This window comes from Pleurodeles waltl, chromosome 1_1 (genome assembly GCF_031143425.1).
Source record: "Pleurodeles waltl isolate 20211129_DDA chromosome 1_1, aPleWal1.hap1.20221129, whole genome shotgun sequence".
Lineage (NCBI taxonomy): Eukaryota > Metazoa > Chordata > Amphibia > Caudata > Salamandridae > Pleurodeles > Pleurodeles waltl.
Window position 1 is genome coordinate 129,941,636 of NC_090436.1, and position 17,869 is coordinate 129,959,504.

The 17,869-nt window shown below is 45.0% G+C and overlaps 1 protein-coding gene across 1 annotated transcript in view; it reads left to right on the forward strand.

Annotated features, from left to right (window-relative positions):
- Nucleotides 1-15,226, forward strand: part of HAUS1 (HAUS augmin like complex subunit 1) — a 193,191-nt gene extending 177,965 nt beyond the window's left edge. Inside the window, exon 9 of the mRNA XM_069218857.1 lies at nucleotides 14,974-15,226. Within this exon, the coding sequence (XP_069074958.1) occupies nucleotides 14,974-15,057 (84 nt within the window). The 3' untranslated portion in view covers nucleotides 15,058-15,226. The remainder of the gene's footprint in view (nucleotides 1-14,973) is intronic.
- The last annotated feature ends 2,643 nt before the right edge of the window (nucleotides 15,227-17,869 follow it).

Consider the following 17,869-nt stretch of genomic DNA (forward strand, 5'->3'; position numbering starts at 1 on the left):
GACATTGCTGGTCCCAATACCTAAAACACTCTCACATCAAAACTCCATATGCACCGGAAATCCCGCTGTCCTGCCTGACTAATATTTCAGGGAAACAAACCATCCCAGGTCTCAACAAATTGATATCTTACAACATTACTAAATTGGGAGACCTATACAATGGAGGGAAAATGTTCACCTACGCTGAACTACAAAACCAATACAACCTCCCCTCCCCCCCCCCCCCCGGTTTATTTATCACCCACAATGCCATCATCAAAATCGCCCACAAAGCTTGGAGAACAGGGACCCTCGAACAACCCACACATAACAGTTGCAAAATCATTTGCTCAATAGGAGACCAAAAAGGAGTAGTATCAGGAATATATAAAACACTACAGGCTAGCACACGCTTGCCATTAGTAAAACTTAAATCCAAGTGGCAAACAGAACTAGGCACCACCTGGGATGAAACACAATGGGACCAGATCATATCACGTATTTATCCAGTATCCAGAAATGCCAGGTTCAAATTAATAAATCTGTACATCTTCCACAGGGCTTATCTAACCCCACAAATGATCTTTAAAATCTATGGTACAAATAACACAAAATGCCCTAGATGCGCGGAACCTACAGCAGGCTTTCTACACATGCTCTGGAACTGCCCTCACCTCAACGCATTCTGGGAGGGGATCTTTGCAAAAATATCAGCTTGCACTGAAAGATCACTGAATAACTCTCCAACAGTGGCCCTATTAGCGGATTTCCCAAGACCGTCAGCCCTTAAAATATCCAACAAGTTCATAGACCTAGCCCTAATCCTGGCAAGACGTGAAATCACCACAAACTGGAAGTCCCCAACAGGCCCACAAATGACCAGATGGCAAAACACAGTCGAGAAATGGGCGGACACAGAAGGATCAGTTCTACTGCGCAAAGCACTTCGAGAGCAAAGACCCAGAGACGACGCCACGCAGTGGGACTCAATTCTGGAAAAACTAAAATCCTCAAAAACATCTACCATAGAAGCAAGTGTAACTACCTCGGACACTGATACAGACTTAAACACGGCACTCGAACAAAAAAGCTCTGCGAAAGAAGGGAAAAAAAAAAAAAAAACAGCAGCTAAACCTACTGAGACTCTCCAACAGTGCACTATATCACACAATCGGAGTTGCATGAGGGGAGGGAGGGGGGGTTCAGTTATATAAGTAGAGTAATCACTATATCAACGTTATTGTTATGTTGTAAAACTTTAATAAAATCTTATTAAAAAAAAAAACCTTGGCCATCCAAACCAGCACACAGTCCCCTTGCGTAACTCCCACATTTTCCAGGAGGGCTGCCATAGGCAACAATTCAACTGGTCTTGCCAGTATTTGTGGTAGGGCATTGGAGATCTGCTACCAGTATTTAGCTATACCTGGGCACTGCCACACCATGTGAAAAAAGTCTTCCTGGGAGTGCATGGAGTGGAGGCATGTGGAGTTACTGCGGATCCCGGCCCCCCAAGCCACTGTGGTGTAAAGTAGGTTGTGCAGATAGAGAAGCTGGATCAACTGTAGGAGTGTCGATATAAGCAATCTCACAGGGAGTCATACTGGCTTCCTGCCAGTCTAAGTCCTCAAGGGCTCCCACCCACTTCTCCCATCTGTGACGAAGATTCCCAAGTGTGTGGGGAATGTTACAAATCAACAACTGAGTTATGCTGCCTCATCTCAAGTGACCCATGAGGAGTTTGACCTCCATCAGGCTGAAATTTAGTGGCAAAGTTGGAGATATTTGTGAAATTGGGTATGTGAGAGAATACATTGAATCTGTAACTCTTAAAAGGACACTATGTAAGACCCTCTCTAGTCGACTCCTAGTCCTGGGCCTAGTTATCCCCATTCCGTTCCATTTCTGAATCCTTCAAACTGAACAATTTGGTATAGTCATTGGCTACTCCACAGGGAAGTCTGTTGCATCAACCTATTGTCCCACCCTGTGAATCTATTGGCACCTCCTTGTGATCTTTAGTGTACGAGATGGAATGGGCCAGCCATATAACATGCCCATCAGACTATCTAGTCCTAAAAGGGCCAGCTCCAGCCTGTATGCCGGATCACTTTAGCCACTGTTCAACTAATTGTTTATAACCAGGTTTTGAGAAGCCCAGTAGTACACATAAATGTCCACTACTGCTATACACACATTGTAGGCCGACAGCCGGCGTTTATCATGGGCATTGTATGAGGGCTGACCTTGCACACCCGATGACGGAGCATATAAATGCTGACACTTCAGTAAACTAGCCATTTGGGCTAGGAAGTGGGAATTTTTTCAGCACATACAGAAAGCGTGGAAGGACCATCATTTTAACAAGGGCCACCCTGCCCAGGACATTCAGTGGACTTTAGACCAGCTATATGAAGGTCTGCATTAGCCTTATTCAGGAGGGAGTTGAGGTTGAGATTTTGTGTAAGCTTTAGTACTATTGATATATGCACCCGGATGTATTTGAAAGTGAGACGCCAAATGAGGTTACCTGACTACCATGTGAGTGTCATGATCTCCCTGAGATTTACTTCAATTGACTTGGATTCTAGAGGCCCATTGATATAGCTTCAAGAGTTCTAGGATTCTAGGCCTAAGTGGGAAGGGTATAACCAGATGTGGGTCAAGTGCTCACTGTATCACTGGATTCAAGTCAGCTTGGCTAATGACGGGTGATAGAGCGAAACCGGTCCCAGGATGCTTGTTTCTGGTCCAGAGAGGAGCTAGCCTGGCAGTTTGGACTGGACTGTTCCCATGGGGAGCAGGGTCAATACTGATTTACATATGGCTTGGTCCAAACTGGTCTGGCTTGCTGGATTAAACCCAGATAAGTGACTTGGGGAGGTGAATGTTTGATTTGTTCAGCACTCCATCCATCATCTGTTCTTTTTGCTTCTATGTACAATTTGAGTAGATGAGGAGCAACTATGCCCCGATATTTACTTTAACATTCAAGTGGTGGTGGCGTCCGGGCCCGGTGTTTTGCCTGTGTAGAGATCTTGGATTTCCTCTCCAGTCTTGTCCATCATGAGGTGGGAATCTAGTCCCTTCTCTTTTGGGAGTCAGGGAAGAGGAAAAGTTATCTCAGTGAGGAACTTGTTCCTGTCCGAGTCAACCTTGGTTGATTGGCATTGAGTTGTAATAATGTGCGAAATTCCACAGATGTGTGTACTTTGTGTCCCGTGTGGTCTGTAAGGTACGGGATCAGGGAAGAGCCTCTCCGTCAAATGGCGAGACAATACAGAAGCTTTCCATGTTAATCGCCGTATTCATAAACATGCTTAGTAGTCGCCCACCAATACTGGTGGGCCTCCTCCAGCTCAATTTGTCACAGCAGGGCTCAGTCTAATTTGAGCTGGAGGGTCTCCGAGCTGTCAGACAGGCTGTTTGTTTCTAGTTCCAGGATCTGGGCTTGTAGTTTTTACTCAGCCACGTTTAGCTCTGTCGACCTGCTTTAAGTATGCCTTAGCCTGCTTCCCATAACGTAGTGACCGTCGCCACACGACCCATCATTTGTGTCAAAATAGGACTGAAGCTCTGTGGCTAAATGGGCTGAAAATTGGTCATTCACCAGAAACAAGGTGTTAAAACGCCACATTGGTCAGTGGTGGGATAGAAGAGACCCTATGAGCAGTGAGACCAGAGTGTGGTCAGAAGTACCTCTGGGGAAAATATGCGCTGTTGTTGTGTGGGGCATTTCTGTTGCCGGGAGGAGTAGGAGGTCTGTGTGCGAGCTGGTTTTAGCTGAGGCCAAGGTGTAGGTGTAAATTAGTGTATGTGGATGCCAAGTACTCAAGGTGTCACAGAGCCCCAAGGACTCCATCCAGGTCTGAAGAGCCAGGGGGTGTTTAGAAGGAGGACCCATGGCATTGCCATCTGGTTGAGGCACAGCATTAGTCTCCCCCCAAAATCATGATTGTGGGGCTGTCACATGGGGTTACATCAGTTAAGGTTTCTGGCATGTATGTTTGTAGCAAAGGTGGTATGTAAATACTAAGGATGTTATATTGTTCTTCCTTCAGTGAACCCTTGGACCCCGTATAGCAACCATGTGGGTCACAAAGGGTACGTGTCACCGCCAGTGGGAAGTACTTATATTAGAGAATGACCACTCCTTTGGACCTCCTAGTGAAGCCAGCATGGAAAATACGGTTGTATTCAAATCTGCACAGAGTGAAACATAGAACAGCTGTATGCTTGATGTGATCTTAGAGTCTGTTGACATTAAAATATAAAGTCCCGAAGTCAGCCATATAGCACATGGGTTGTTGGTGATTCATGAGAGCCCCCCCCCCCACCCCCCAAAAGGGGCTTAGCACCCTGTAGTGTGGTGTTGAGTATACATATTGGGATGTACAGAGACAACCTATCACCAACTACTGCAACATGCATAAACAGTAAACTACCATTTCCCACTCCAGAAGTATATGTCACTCCTAAACCCCAAAACAATACTATTTCAATAAGACACATTACAGGGCATTAGAGGCGGACCTCCTCTTAATCAGTATCTTGTACCGTCAAGTTTCGAAAGCTATCCATGCACCAAAGTAATTCTGGTCTGAAACAGTTTGCATATGTGGTTTATGTGCCAGTGCATCCTGTACTCAGGAGAAGCATCTCACTCTACAGTCTCCTCGGGTGAGGTGTCACGGGTGGTTTGGGTCAGGAGGCGTTGCGAAGGGAGATCATCATTCATGAGGTGCTTTAGGTTAGTGTTTGGAGCGTCTGGAGAGCACTTACACCGATCGCTCCGGGATCTTGAGCACCTCCACTGCTGAGGTTTCATTGGGTGACTAGCTGCTGGCTACGCCCCGGTTCTAGTATTGAGGCTAGCAGGGTCATTACAACGAGCTCCAGCCTCTCTGCTGTCCCTCCTATGCCTTCTCAGGAGTATCAAAGAACCAAGCCCAGGCGCTGTGTAAAACCTTCAGTTTTGCAGAGATCAACATATAGCAAAGGGACATGTCTCTCAGTTTGGACTCAACTCCGAATGATTTGTGTTGTTTCTTGACTGTTTTATGTAATCAGGGGAAATCATGATGTGGGCCGACTGAAAATGCAGGGTGCCATTGGCCTGCACTTCGTACTGGATATTATTTTGAAAGTTCAGCATCCGTGCGATTAAGGGACAGGAGAGTGCCTCCGCCAAGGGCTGTATGGCCATGGCTCCCGCTCCAATACAAACCAAAGAGACTGATTCTTCTGATATCCAGGCCTTTAGCCAGGTCTCTATGAATGTTTCTGGGTTTGAGGTTACAGCTCTCTCAGGGAATCCCACAAAGCATAGGTTATTGAAGCTCGAGCAATTCTCCATGTCCTCCGTGTGGGGCCCCAATGTACAGGAAACGGGTAGCAGGTTGGTCACCTTCACCTAGAGGTCCATTATGTCGTCCTCCAAAGTCAATACTCTCATCTCTGCCTCAGTAACCCGCCCAACCAGCTTAGAGGTCTTGATGGAGCAGTGCAATGTTGACTCCTACCTCTCCTATTTGTGTTTCCACTGCTTCCCAGGATGTTTGGATTGCCTGCAAGATCTTCCCCACTTCTGTAGATTACACCTACTCCTGAGCATGGACAGGTATGGCAGCCAGTTTCAAATTGTCAATGGACTGGGTAATCTATCTATTTTGGACTGGGTGTGCTGTTGAGGGCCTTTGTCCTTCCCCATTGTGGCCTGCTTTCCTGCTTTCCACGGTTCAGCAGGCTGCCCAATCCGTGAGAGTTTTTGTAGTACATGGATGTCCGTCGCCCTACACCCAGGTCTGCGCTTCTCCCAGCCTGCCCACCCGTGGTCTGCCCCCGAGGTAGCCAGGATCCGCTCTCCTCTGCCTACTTCCCACAGTGTGTATTACATAGGTTCCATCTCCAAGCCCCAGCAGCCTACCGCCAGGCCCCCCGGTCTCCTGTAATGCATGTTGCCCACCCTATTTAGGTCACTTTGCTGCATGGGGTATGTGGCGGAGGGCACTTCTTTGTCGAGGGAGGCTGAAAGCTCTGCCGCTGCAGGCAGCAGGTGCTCAGGCACTGCCCGAATAGTCTTGGCAGCCGGGGCTATCTGGACCCCGAAGGACTCCAGGCTGCCAAGACCTCTCCCATGGATTCCTCATTGCGGCACGTCAGCAGTCTGAAGCAATGTATTCTGCCTCCATCCGGTGTATGCCACAGAACACAGGCTCTGCCCAAGACTTTTGCCTCCTCTGCGGTGAGCAAGGGGGGTGGAGGCACAAAAGCCACTTGCACCGCCACTGTTGCAGTGTGACTTCCCAAACAAGCACGCAGCCCCTGAACCACGCCACTCCGATCTCGGGGACCTACCGCACGGACCATGTCCTCTGCTCAGGTCAGGCGGCTGCCATTTTGGCTACAGAAATGGCTGGCAGCACTGTTGACTCACCGACCGAAATTAGATCCAAGGTGGCTCTTTTAATGCATTAAGGCCAACTGTGCATGGCAATCTTAGTGCTGGTATCTGAAACTGCAGTGGGGATTGACTGCAGGATGTCTTCAGATGGCATAGAAGGTCCAAGAGCATTCTCAGAATGTTTCCACCATCTTGAGCTCCTCAGGCACTCCCACACAGCAACTTAATAGCTTTCACATTAGTTGGTGTTATATTAAAATACAGAAAGCTTGATTAGTAACAGAAAACTTTGAGTCAGTGAAGAGTATTTATCAATGCAAATGATTATTGATCAATGTCAGTGTTTAATCTCTGATAAAAAAAAATTCTGAAGGGTTGTTAGATACTCAATAGAAATTTTCTGGAGGATAAGCGAGAAGGACCCACAAAAAAAAAGGAAAGAATTGAGAGGACTCGTAGTTGTTTCCCTAAGGTGAGACAGCCTTTCCTACATTGTATTGTGCCTTTGACGAGGTCTTGCACAGTACCAATTTTCATACCTTCCTAGATTTAGTGCTTTTTCATATATTGAAGAATGCCTTTAGCATGCTTGTATCTCAGAGGTCTGAAGATCATAACTGTGGAATATTTCATAGATGTAAGTGAGTCTGTAGTGATTCTAATAGAAGGGACTCTGTGTGCTCTCTCTATTTCAAAAATCTTTGATGAAATAAGTGTTCAGTATATGAGGAATCCAGGCTTTGAGGAACTCCGCACAGGAGTTTGCGGAGTTCTCCACTCCTTCCGGAAGACCAAGTAGTTTTAGAATGCCTCTACGATTTCGACTTTCCAACTCTGTGATGTCCAAAGTTAAGTAGGTATTTTGGAGCTTAAGGATTCAGATTATTTTTGGGCATTAGATCTCTCATACTCAAGGTAGCTGATATAGGATTCAGCTTCAGCAATCCTTCCAGCTAGGTCTTTAAAGTCTTTCCTCAAACTTTGGATGGATGTCTGCCTTCATGGGAACTGTGTTTGTCTTTGTGGCAGATCATGTGGAGATGGTAATTGCTGTAGAATGAGCTCAATGTTAATGGATTGATCAGATTCAGATTTTTGTGGCAAGTCCCTTAGTGGTGGTGTAGATTGTGGGGCAGTGTAGATTTAGGTCTTGTGACAAGGTTTTGCATCTTTGTTCTCCCTCTCTCTCTCCCACCCATGTTCTAAAGAAGAACACTACAATGGCCCACCTCATTAGTGGAGGTATCTAGAGATATTCTCAAAGGCATTCCTTTATCCGTCACAAAGAGGTCACACACCAGAGTACAGTGATGAGGGTCTCTTTTAACCAGCTCTTCACAATAAGTAGTGAAACAGGTCAATACTGGCTGTTCAGCGATATTTCTTTATCTGAGCAAAGGCACAATAATTGTCTTTGAAAGGCATCATGAAGCACCACAAGTAATAGGTGTGGTCCCTGTACTAAATTGTAAGTTTATCAGTCGAACAGCTGACATAGTGGTACTTCAAACAGCAGGACTAATAAGCTCTAGACAAACGTATTGAGGGGCCATTGACAACAAAGGAACCAGTCAGTAGATAGCATAGGCTGAGTAGCTCTTATTCTGTGTGGTATCTTGGGGTAGTAGGGACAGCTAATTTCAGCATGAGTCAAACATGGCTGTGGCCATTTTGTCTGCATATCTTTTGCCTGAACTTAATATGTTATCCAGCCAATTACAGCATGGTAGCTTCCCAAATGTTTCTGGTAATTGCTTAATCTAATTGAGGAACTGTATGATGAAACCTGTCTATGTTGCAACCTTTATCGCCCAGATGAAACCATTAGATTTGAGCACACACAGCGGTGGCCATTTTGAAAGCCTGACCTTGCAATTGTCTCATCCAACAGGGCGATTCCCAGGGAATTGATTGATCTCTGTTGGTACCATACAAGTGCCAAATCGGGTTTCCATCACAGGGTGTCTCAGAAGCTTGCATCCAAACTCATATATTGGTGCAGGAACGCTTGGATGTGCAGAGCAGCAGCTTCAGGTGGCCATCTTCCTCAGAAGCGAAACCTACCCCCATTGAACGTGCAATCCCTGATAGATTTTTCCGTTCAGACTTGAGTGGCATTAATCACAAGGTCCACTAGAACTGACCTTTTAACGCATCAGACTTGTCTTGGCTTCAACTCAGTACTTTAAAATTTAATTCTGACAAAATGGAGATGTTTTGGATAAACCATTCTCTTTTCACTCTGCCTGTCCTATCTGATTTCTGGCCTCCATCTTAGACTGACCCTATAAACCACCCCTTGTCCAGTAAAAGCTGCAGAAATCTTAGGCTTCTTTTTTGGAGTGAAGCAATCACTCATAAAGCCAGTCAGTCTAGCTTACACCTGTTTCTTCTTGCTGAAACCAATGAGGGAGATGTTACCATTCTTTCCTATACTAGCCTGTTGGGTGGTGATCCAGCAACCATTTTGACTTCTGTGGACTATTGCAACGCACTTTTTGTTGATTTATCATCAGGACTCCTAAAATAAGTACAAAGGATCCAAAACGCACCTGCAAAATGTGCTCCTCAACTTTCGCGTATCACATCCCCATTTTCAGCACTAGACAGCTTGCACTGGCTCTTGGTGGACAAAAATATTATTTTTAAGTCTCTCTATTAGGTCTTTAGACCTGTGTATGACACTGGCCATTCTTAATTGCAGAAAAAATTCAGTACCTATGTTCCTGGTGGCTCTCTCTGCTCTAAGGACACTTCCTATTAACAATACCAAGATTTAAGCGTGCCTGTTCCTGAGGTAGGACCTTTTCGTGGCCATGACCAAACTCTAGAACGCACTTCCTCCTACTCGGTGCAAAACATGATGATCTGCAATCCAGGAACGCCTTCAAGACCTGGCTCCTTAGGAAATAGCCATGCTCCTATTTAGGTTGAGCGTAAGCGTACGGCCTCTTGTATACTTTTAGTATATTTCTGTGGGATAAAAGCCATTTCATTTGTTCGTTTCAGTGTAATTTAAAAATCCTTGTTTGCTAGTGGTCAATCATGCCTCTTTGTCCCTTCTTCTTCTCTTTGGGGGCATGGATTAACTATTGTATAGTTACGCTTTGTCATGTTTATCTATTCTTTAGGGGAGTTTTTTTTCTTAGTTTCCTTCTCGTGTTCGGCAAAGCTTCCCCTTTGATTTGCAGTGTTCAGCTAACGTAAGCATATTGTTCCTGCTTAAATTTTACATGCTTTACTTAATCTATCATTCACTATGAGTTTGCTTTTTCCAGGATGTTGCTACTTACTGTTTTTTTCAGCCAGCATATTACTCTTCTCTCCCCTCCCTCATGACGTGAATGCACAGGGTAAAACTGATCACAAAACGGGCACCGCACTTCATCTTTCAGCACAGCACCTGAAAGTCATTGGGGGATGTGTGCAATTCAAGACTGCAGGGTACAGTACCTTATATGGCCAAAAGAGATCCCAAGAGACACCTAGGGACAGCCTGTGGTACTGCACCCTTTCCCTGCTTTGTGCACTTTAGAATGGTAAATGTTGCAGGATTTTTTCAACCAGCATATTGTAAGTGTAAAAGTGTTAACATAAACGTGTTATGCCTGATTACATTTCACATGCTTCACTTAATCTTGTGTTTTTTTGGTCCATGCTAGCCAAAACGTTCCCACTATAATTAGCGTTCTCCATCAACAATGTCTCAAATGTGGCGTAGCCCCAAAGCTGCTCCCTTTGTAACTGGGGAACATGGATAGAGTATCGACGTCGGTTTTCCATCCTGTGATTTAGCACAATTCACCTAATCTCACTGTGGCCCCCCCCCCAAAAAATGAATCTGTATTTGTTTAATATAATTGGTGCTCCTGTAAAGCGCTTCAATGCTTGCTGGTCTAGTTTGCGCTATATAAAACTGCAAAATAACAGCAGTGATTTTGGAGAAGATTTTAAGCCAGCACCAAGAATTCACATGGATGCTGAGCTTGAAGTGGCTTTAAAATGTATACTCTGTCATCTTTTGTGGCATGGAAAGGTGCTTTCAGTCAGGTATGGTGTGGTGTCTGTCGGATCTCACCAGGAATGTTTACACACAGGCAAAAACACGTCCACCCTTTCTCCCTCTCTCTGTTTGGAAAGACTTCAAAAATGTTGGTCATTTCAAAAAGTAATGTGCTTATCCCCTTTACTACACCTACAAAGCCGCATTCCCCTCTCCTGTGCCTTACTTACCATATGTACCATACCGTATGTTTCAACCACTGAAAGCATGGGATGAAAAAGTGTGTTTACACAGATTAGCGTTTGTCACGTTGATTAAAGGTCGCCCCTCAAGTCCATCTTCTTAGTAACAGCAGCGAGAAGATGTCAGCAATCATGACTCACTTTTGCACCATGTAAAGCTCCACGTCTTTCGTAAACTCTTTAGCTAATGCTTTTCAGGAGAAGAACCATCTTCATTAGTTATACTCTCCCAGCTACTGACAACTGCAGCCTAATCCACTTCCCTTCTTGTGCAACCAGATTTATCATACTTTTACCCTAGTTCTACCATGGGGCATCTTAAGGATTTTGGGGGACCCTAGTTGTAACAGATTTGAAATTATGATCTAGTTCCAGCTCTTTCTCGTCCTCTTTGGCCAGGTTACTGACAATGCACAGGCACACTCGTCCACATTCTTAATGTGTTTACATCTAATATTGAGGGATATTGATGTGTGTTTTGAATACTTGTAACACAGCAGCAGCTCACTAATATTTCTGCAAATAACCTCCAGTGACACCCTTCCATTTCTCATATGTGAGGTCCTGTGTTGGCCTTCAATATCCTTTTTTTATGGATTCTGCATGAAACAAAGAGAACAGTTCTCTGAAAATGTCAGTAACAGTCCCTTAGACATCACCCACATTAAAAATAAATTACAAAAAAACGGTACTAAAAGCATTATAAAAAATGTTCAAGGTCATCAGGGCAAGACCCTCTGCAGTAAATGGAAGTGCTTTTGTTATATGCAGGGCCACTGGAATTGTGTGCCAGAAAGGACCATATTATACAGCAGGGTTGACCAATTTATGTGGCAAGAAAAGTCAAGTTATGCATTTACAACGCCAATAGCTGTAACTCAAGCAAAAGTGAAACTTATTGCATTGCAAATGCTTGTTATATAGTATCTTCCCTATTACCGTCTCTCAGTGCCAGGATACCTGTATAAGTATTGTGCACTTCAGAAAACACCTAAAATAGCACAACATGAGTGAATGGTATAATTGCAAGACTGGTGTCAAGGAATGCAACATTTGAGTAGGCAGTGCTTCCAAGATTATAATCCTAGGACCAGTTTCAAACATTTGTCGAATTTTTCTTGTCCTTAAAGAGTTATTTGCACGTCCTGCACAGCGGTTAAACTTGGTGATGGTAATTGGTGGAATCTAGGCAGATAGGCCAGATGTTCTCATCTTCTGACCTGAAGCTTTTGATGCGGCCTTACCCACTACTCCTTGGAGATTCCTAGAATGTCCGTGAACACAATCTTAATTTACCCAGTGCTACATGTTCTGCTCTTGGGCAGTCTCTTCATCTGACGTGAAGCACAAGCCGCCACCAAGACCTGGACATCTCAGAGGTTTCTTGTGAACACTGAATTTGTTTTACAAGAGAAGATGTGGTGTAGTTTGCATGTTGTTGTACTGGTCCCAATCCTACATTTTAATTGTTTTGCAGAATAGGAGTTGGAACAACGCATGCCTGAACCACGCATTCCAAACAACGCGGTTGGAACAATGACCATGTTGTTACCACGAATGCCTTAACAACGATTTTTCGTTGTTGAGGCATTCCTGGTAAAGGCATGCGTGGTTCCAGCATGCGACTTCTCCCCCCCCCCCCCCTAACACAATCGTACCCTAACCCCTAAAAACAATTCTCCCACTACCCCAACCCCCACCCCTAAAACTACCATGCTCCCCCCAACCCCCTTAAACCTAAACGACCCTGAGCCCCCACCCCTCCCCTAAAACTACCATGAGCCCTCACCCCCCTAAAACCTAAACTACCCAACCCCCGTCCCTAAAAACCAAAAATACCCCGGCCCCCAACCCGCCCCTAAACCTTAACTACCCCAACCCCCTGCCCATAAAACTAAAATGTCCCGACCCCCGGCCCTAAACCTCCCCGACCCCCCACCACCAAATCTAAAAATACCCTGACCCCCACCCCAAAAACTAAAAATACCCCGATCCCCACCCACCCTGCCCCTAAAACAGCCCCACTTACCTGATGACGTCCTCCGATGAAGCCGACTCCCTTCTTCTGTGCCTTAACCACGCATGTGCGTTGTTAAGCACATGCGTGGTTAAGGCACCGAACATGAAGGTCGTGGTTAACGAAAGCGTTGTTTCGCTTTCGTTGTCCACGACTTCGTTGTTCGGGAGTCGTGGTTGGGGATGTTTCCCTGTTTCGTATTAGTTTTTTCATTTGGCGTTATTATAAATTTCTCTGTTATCAGTTCCAGGTCATGATGTTTTCTCGTTCCTTTGTCCCGGGGCTCTTACTCCTGTCTAGGGTTTCCCCGTGTCCTTACCGTCATTATTTGACGTAACTAATGTAGTCCTGGCGCTTTTCATTTCCACACATTCCCAGATAGCGCCCGAGCTATGTACAGGAGCTATATTTAACTTTTTTATGTTTGCCTCTTGGTAGCACACTACCTCTTAAGAAATGGATTATGGTGGCCACAGCTGGGTTCTGAAAACGTGTATGTTGTGCATCAAGGTACCTTTTAATGCCCTTGTAAACCTCGAGTAGAAGTGAGCATGCGATATGGTGAGTTCTGCACATTAACCCAGCTCTCATGGATGCCAACATTACATGCTTAAATGTACCCGGTGCTGATGAAATCAGAAGCTGGCCTACCCGATCAGAACAGCACTTACCAACTTTTCTGCAGCGATTAATATGTTCTACAGAACATCCCGTATGACGGATGAGATTTGACGATGCCTCAGAGTGCGTTATGTCTGAAGTATTATATGAGCTCTGCACACTACCACTGTAAATGGGGTGATGCGGTGCACGTGACAGGTATTCTAAAGCATTACACGAAGCACGTAGACACATCTGGTAGTACTGCCTCACCACAAAGAGAAGAATTATAGTTTGAAAGTGCAGACAGTTTATACTGCACACAGAAAAATACAAGGAAATTCCTCTATTTCGAAAACTAACATTTCTTTTCTACTTCCGTTTCTTACATTTACCTTGTATTACCTGTATTGCTAAAAAATGTGACATTTAAGGATTCATTGGTTCACGTTATCCATTTGGTTCTTCATGACCTTCCAGTAGGTCTGGCTTTAGCCTGCTAATGCATGGAATCAGCATGTCCTTTCCACGCCTTAGTACTTGAAAGCCAGACCCATCTATTTTGCCAGTGCTTGTTTTAGGGCTGGACGTGAATCCATGTGTTAAGCAGCGTTTACTGGTGCAAAATCAGGCTCTTTTACTTGAAAGAACCCTTGGCGTCGTTTTACAAATTTGAGAGTTACGCCTCGTTATGACGGTGGCTGGTTAAACGCAGAGGACGTGGCTGGGGGTGAGAATGACTTGCCACTGCAGAGGTTGGGAAGAAGACGTGTACTCTGTCGCATAGTACAGTGCTCTGGTATCGAGAGAGAGTACGGATGTAGTAAGCCTAAGCAGTTTTTATTTTGGACTAATTACAGTGTTGCACAGGCTTATTTACCGAGTTACACCTGCCTTATTCTATGAAAGAGGCCAATGATTGCATGGGCCTGCACACTACTCAATAATGTCACCTACAGGGCGTTTAATCATGATAGAGACCGATAATTGAGCAGACATTTCCTGTCCACTTTTCTCCGCAGCAAAGCAGCCTACATCTTTCCAGCACTGACTTTTATTTTACCCATTAAATAAACCATTATTCGGTTTTAGATAGACCACCTGGTGTCTCTAACCCTCGTGCCAGTATGCCCTCCTCAGAGTACCAGAAAGAGAAAGAATATTGTGTGTTATAAAAGAAGCCTGGGCGTCGTTATCTTCACCATTGTATGAAGTGTATTTTGCCAAGCCAGTGTGATAGGTGGGTTAATACACAAGCCTCATAAATCAGTAGGCAGGCAGCAAATACAGCCTGTTAAAGGCTGATGCAGTGAAAATTGTAACATCTGTTTACCTGACCTCTTCAGAAAATGTAGCAACTTGTGATCTCTGACCTGGAAAGATAAGCTGCAATTGTTTCACTGAACATTCTGTGATCTGTTGATCTACGTTTTCATCCATCTGTTGCATGCTCTCATCCTCAGCCCACCGACACCCATTTATTTCCATAAACCGTTATCCCCTCCCAAAAACTGCATCCTTCCATCCACAACTGTGCATTTTTTGGTTTACTTCCATTTATACATTTGTGCTGGCTGCATGCACATTGCCTGTGCTTTGTTTGTGGCTGTGTGGTTATGTATGTGTGATCTGTGCTTGCACTGGTTAATGTGTGCATGCACAATACAAGTGCCATTTGGCTATGTAAGTGTTTGTTTCTCATTCCTGCTTGACTTCTCTTTTCCTTTAGGAGGCCATTGAGGCTGAACTTGCAGAAAAAGTGGATATGATGGGGAGTGCATTGCCTGAACAAGTGAAGTGGCGGTTTAACTAAGGAGCATCGCCTGTGAGAAAAGGATCCGTCTTTTGGGCCAATTGAATGTTAACACACATGGATATTCTGATTATATATTTTTAAATTAAAACGCTACAGAGTGGATAGTATAGTTCAATTCATTTTCACTGAGTGCAATGTTTTGTAAATAAATATATAATGCAACTCATTTTAACAGTGCATAGCTTATTTCTTAATTATTTTATCAATATCCTTCGTGTCTACAGATTACATATTTGGTTGGCAATAATTTGCTAGACAAAAACGGCTTTATGTGATCCACCTTGCATTACATACAAATGGAAATTCTCCAGCTCTGAGCGGCTCTCCCTGAGCACTTCTAGTAATGGCGACTACATCCAAGAAGACCGAATGTGTGAAAATTACTCACTCCCAACTCTGCAAGGTAATGAGAAGAAAACAATATAGTAATCTTTCGAGGCCCCGTAACTGAAATGAGTACACTTTAAATATTTTAATGCAAGCTACCTCCTATCTCAGCCCCTACCTCTCAGCACCCCTTTGATGCTAGTGACAGAATGTCCCGGGGATCCCAAGCATTTACTTTGGTAAAAAATTAAGTTTTCAACGCTGGTTGGTCCCCTGAATACTTCAGCTAGGAATAATGGAATCGGTTTCAGTTTTTTTTTGTTGATTTTCAAAACTGGGGCCATAATTAAAATGGATAGCCGGGAGGGGGTTGTTTGCATTGTGCAGCCAGAGGTGAAATTCTTGGACTGACTCATGAAATACCAAAGGGAAAGCATTTGAAGCCAGAATGTTTCCATTAATCAAGAATGAAAGTCGGAGGTTCAAAGATGTCATTCTGACCATAAATGATGCCGACTGGCATCATTACTCCATGCCCTGCTGAGCAGCTTCCCGAAAAACAAAGTATTGGGGTTCTGGGAGTAGTATGGTTGCAAAACTGAAACTTAAATGACAAAGGGCACCACCAGGTGTGGCGCCTGTGGCTGAATTTGACTTCACATGATAAATCTTGGTTGGCCAGAACCACAGAAAAGATTAACTGATTGATCACTCTTTCTTGATTCTGTTGGTGGTGGCACCTGGCAAGATTTAGCTGGTTAATGCAAATAGCGAAGAAGACTCCTCCATGCTAACAATTTGAGCAATAGCAGGTCTATGCTGCCCTTGGATGTCCGGGCTGCATACATGGGTCAGTGTGTGTCTACCCTCCGCTGATAGGAGCGGGTAACCCGCTGAACCCCACTTTTAATACAGATTGAAATTTCAATTATTTCCCATAATTTAGGAATTCCCATAAATTGCGAGTAACCCACTGTTACCATTTACCATTTGTAATAGGGACTGGAATTTCAATTATTTCCCATGAACAAGAAATTCCCAGTGAGTGCAGGTCATAAGTTTGTTGTAGGAGGCTGGACTGGATTGTAGTGAGTACCCAGGGGTACTTACACCTTGCACCAGGCCCAGTTATCCCTTATTAGTGTATAGGGTGTCTAGCAGCTTAGGCTGATAGATAATGGTAGCTTAGCAGAGCAGCTTAGGCTGAACTAGGAGACGAGTGAAGCTCCTACAGTACCACTAGTGTCATATGCACAATATCATAAGAAAACACAATACACAGATATACTAAAAATAAAGGTACTTTATTTTTATGACAATATGCCAAAAGTATCTCAGTGAGTACCCTCAGTATGAGGATAGCAAAAATACACAAGATATATGTACACTATACCAAAATATGCAGTAATAGTATTAGAAAACAGTGCAAACAATGTATAGTTACAATAGGATGCAATGGGGACACATAGGGATAGGGGCAACACAAACCATATACTCCAAAAGTGGAATGCGAACCACGAATGGACCCCAAACCTATGTGACCTTGTAGAGGGTCGCTGGGACTATTAGAAAATAGTAAGGGTTAGAAAAATAGCCCACCCCAAGACCCTGAAAAGTGAGTGCAAAGTGCACTAAAGTTCCCCAAAGGACATAGAAGTCGTGATAGGGGAATTCTGCAGGAAAGACACAAACCAGCAATGCAACAACGATGGATTTCCAGTCGAAGGTACCTGTGGAACAAGGGGACCAAGTCCAAAAGTCACAAGCAAGTCGGAGATGGGCAGATGCCCAGGAAATGCCAGCTGTGGGGTGCAAAGAAGCTGCTACTGGACAGGAGAAGCTGAAGGTTCTGCAGGAACGACAAGGGCTAGAGACTTCCCCTTTGGAGGATGGATCCCCCACGCCGTGGAGAGTCGTGCAGAAGTGTTTTCCTGAAGAAAGACCGCCAACAAGCCTTGCTAGCTGCAAATCGTGCGGTTAGGGTTTTTGGATGCTGCTGTGGCCCAGGAGGGACCAGGATGTCGCCAATTGCGTCTGGGGACAGAGGGGGCGTCGAGCAAGACAAGGAGCCCTCTCAGAAGCAGGCAGCACCCGCAGAAGTGCCGGAACAGGCACTACGAAGTAGAGTGAAAACGGTGCTCACCCGAAGTCGCACAAAGGAGTCCCACGTCGCCGGAGGACAACTTAGGAGGTCATGCAATGCAGGTTAGAGTGCCATGGACCCAGGCTGGACTGTGCACACAGGATTTCCGCTGGAAGTGCACGGAGGCCGGAGTAGCTGCAAAAGTTGCGGTTCCCAGCAATGCAGTCTGGCGTGGGGAGGCAAGGCCTTACCTCCACCAAACTTGGACTGAAGAGTCACTTGGACAGAGTTGCTGGATTCAAGGGACCTCGCTCGTCGTGCTGAGAGGAGACCCAGGGTACCGGTGATGCAGTTCTTTGGTGCCTGCGGTTGCAGGGGGACGATTCCGTCGACCCACGG